This window comes from Palaemon carinicauda, chromosome 42 (genome assembly GCF_036898095.1).
Source record: "Palaemon carinicauda isolate YSFRI2023 chromosome 42, ASM3689809v2, whole genome shotgun sequence".
Taxonomy (NCBI): Eukaryota; Metazoa; Arthropoda; class Malacostraca; order Decapoda; family Palaemonidae; genus Palaemon; species Palaemon carinicauda.
The window spans coordinates 26,570,446-26,572,712 of record NC_090766.1 but is presented as its reverse complement, the minus strand read 5'-3'; the positions used below and the strand labels follow the sequence as shown (position 1 = coordinate 26,572,712).

Sequence of the window (2,267 nt, the reverse complement as noted above, 5' to 3'; positions counted from 1 at the left end):
CTTCACAAGGAGAAGGAATGCAACATTGCTTTGCTCCTGATACTGTATGACCTGAAATAACAATATATATTATAATTTTATATTGTAATACAGATTGTACAAAAGTCCCTTAACAATACATAACTTGCTCAATGAAATATAAACTTACCTTTCCTTGCGATGATGTGAGCTTGATCTTCTTGTTGCATGCCTCCATGGTCTTGAGTTTCTTCCTTTTGATTGGGTCGAAGAAGCTTCCTTGGTGGCCGCTCTGCAAACGTGTAATAAAGTCAGCCTTTGCAGCTTTTCCTACAGCGTCAGCTTCCAGCACATCCCTCTCAACATCCTTGGATGTAGGAGAACCAGAGGCTAAGGAGTAGAGCCTGTCCTTATCTGGGATTGTGAATGGATTCGTGAAGTTTCTGACAGCAGTGATGACTCTTTGAACAGCTTTCTCACTCTTCTTTATCTCTGCCTTCTCAAGCTCGCGATGCCTCCCAGCCCTTGGGCAGTCAGGATCGTCAAGAAGGCCAGCCATTTCAAGGGTCTTTTCATGAAACTGGGCCCGCGTGGAAGTTGTGCGACACCACCTCTGGTATGCCCCAAATTGACTGTACAGTCCAGCAAAGCCACCTGAAAAGTATAAAACCAAGTTTTCATCTGTGTACATGTATCAATATGATAATTGTCTATGCCATTCAATGAACCAGGTACTATACCTGATGATTTGGCGAACCGCATGAATGTTTCCTCCATAGTTTTGTCAACTGCACTGAGTGCCCCAGGTATCATCGATCTTGCCACCGCGAGTCCACCCTTGGTTAGTAGGTCTTTTGCCCCTGGGTGTATCTTCTCCATGTTTGTTAGATAGACTTCCAACCAAACAAGGTACCTGTAAAATAGGGAGACAGAGACTTGTGGGAACATGTTTGTGTTTGTGTTTATGCTGACACTGTATTTGGTTGTATAAGTCAACTTGTATATTTCGGCATTCTATAGTTATCAAAGAAACAAGGAGATGAAATACATGTTCAACAAACCTTGAATAGTTCTGCCCATCAAATGCAAAGAAGAGTGGTGCCATCTCTCCATTACAGAAGTGGAACAGCTGAAGGTTGTTGGTTTTAACGGAGTAAAGCAGCATGAAGACGAGATGACATTGATCAACAAAGGACATCCAGAAAGTAGCAGTCTTTCCCAAGTGGCCCTGGCGTACTTTGTCCTCGTAGGCTTGATACTTTCTGATAAGGTTCATGGTGGAGTCATCTTTGAGTGCGTCCTCAAGGTTCTCCCGGTTGCATGACTCGATAATCTCCAGTAGTGTGGAAGGATTGTCAATCATCAATGTGTTCTCTTCCTGAGCAAACTGTTCAATCAACAGCCTTTCCATTGCTTCGCAAACAGTTTTAATGCAAAACAGGGACTTGGCATATGCTTTTCCGCTAAGAACACCTTTTATGGATCCACTTGTCACAAGCTGTGCCTCTAAGAGAATCTCAGTGTATCCTGAACCCTTCATTTTGTGGCCTGTGAGCATGCCGATGAAGTTCATGGATGTGTGAAAGGGGCCAATCATTACAACATGTTTGGCAAACTCTTCTGGCCAACGCCAAATAATGGGGAGTGCCTTCATACAAACGCCAAGGTCAAATGTATTGAGGACCCATTTCTGACCCACCTCGGCTGTGGCTGCCTCAGACCGCTTCAGTAGCTCACGAACGACTGTGTTGTCAGTTATTGGTTGATGAATAGGTGTAAAGTAGTCAACAGTTGATTTCCTTGGTGGCGGAGTTCCAGTTGCAGAGATGAACCCCCCTAGTCCAGGCACAGGCTGTTCACCACTGCTTCCAATATACCTGCTGAAGAGCCAGACGTAGTACTCTTCTTTCTTGGTAGTATAAACTGTTTCATTTTTAACAGGTGGTGTGAATGAAGAGCCATCTGGAAACACTGGTCCAATACGAGTGAAGTGCAGGGGTGGGAGGGTTTCTGGTGTATCAACTTTCAAGCTACGCTGTTTGGATTTATCCATCATTGGAAGCATTCGGACATTTGAATTTTGGATCTCGGGCTTGACCTCCTGTACCATGATTCCCCCAGCACTGTTGACAATATTGCTGCCATGAACATTCGTTGTAGTTTTGTTGAGGTTGTCCCACTCACAATGAAATACCATGTTGCCCTCTCCTGTCACAATCTGGGGTGTGAGATAGGTTGATACCTCATCCAGGACCTTGGCCAGTGCAGTTTCCATCTCTAAACCAAAATCATATGTCTCGGAGTGACCA

The 2,267-nt window shown here is 44.4% G+C and overlaps 1 protein-coding gene across 1 annotated transcript in view; it reads right to left on the bottom strand.

The window, feature by feature from the left end:
• LOC137633056 (uncharacterized) overlaps positions 1-1,313 on the bottom strand; it is a 36,510-nt gene extending 35,197 nt beyond the window's left edge. Inside the window, exons 1-2 of the mRNA XM_068365222.1 lie at positions 149-1,313; positions 1-51 (exon numbers count right to left, since the gene is read on the bottom strand). The exon at positions 1-51 is cut by the window's left edge and continues 352 nt beyond it. Coding sequence (XP_068221323.1) covers positions 1-51; positions 149-649 — 552 coding nt within the window. The 5' untranslated portion in view covers positions 650-1,313. The remainder of the gene's footprint in view (positions 52-148) is intronic.
• Positions 1,314-2,267: the final 954 nt, after the last annotated feature.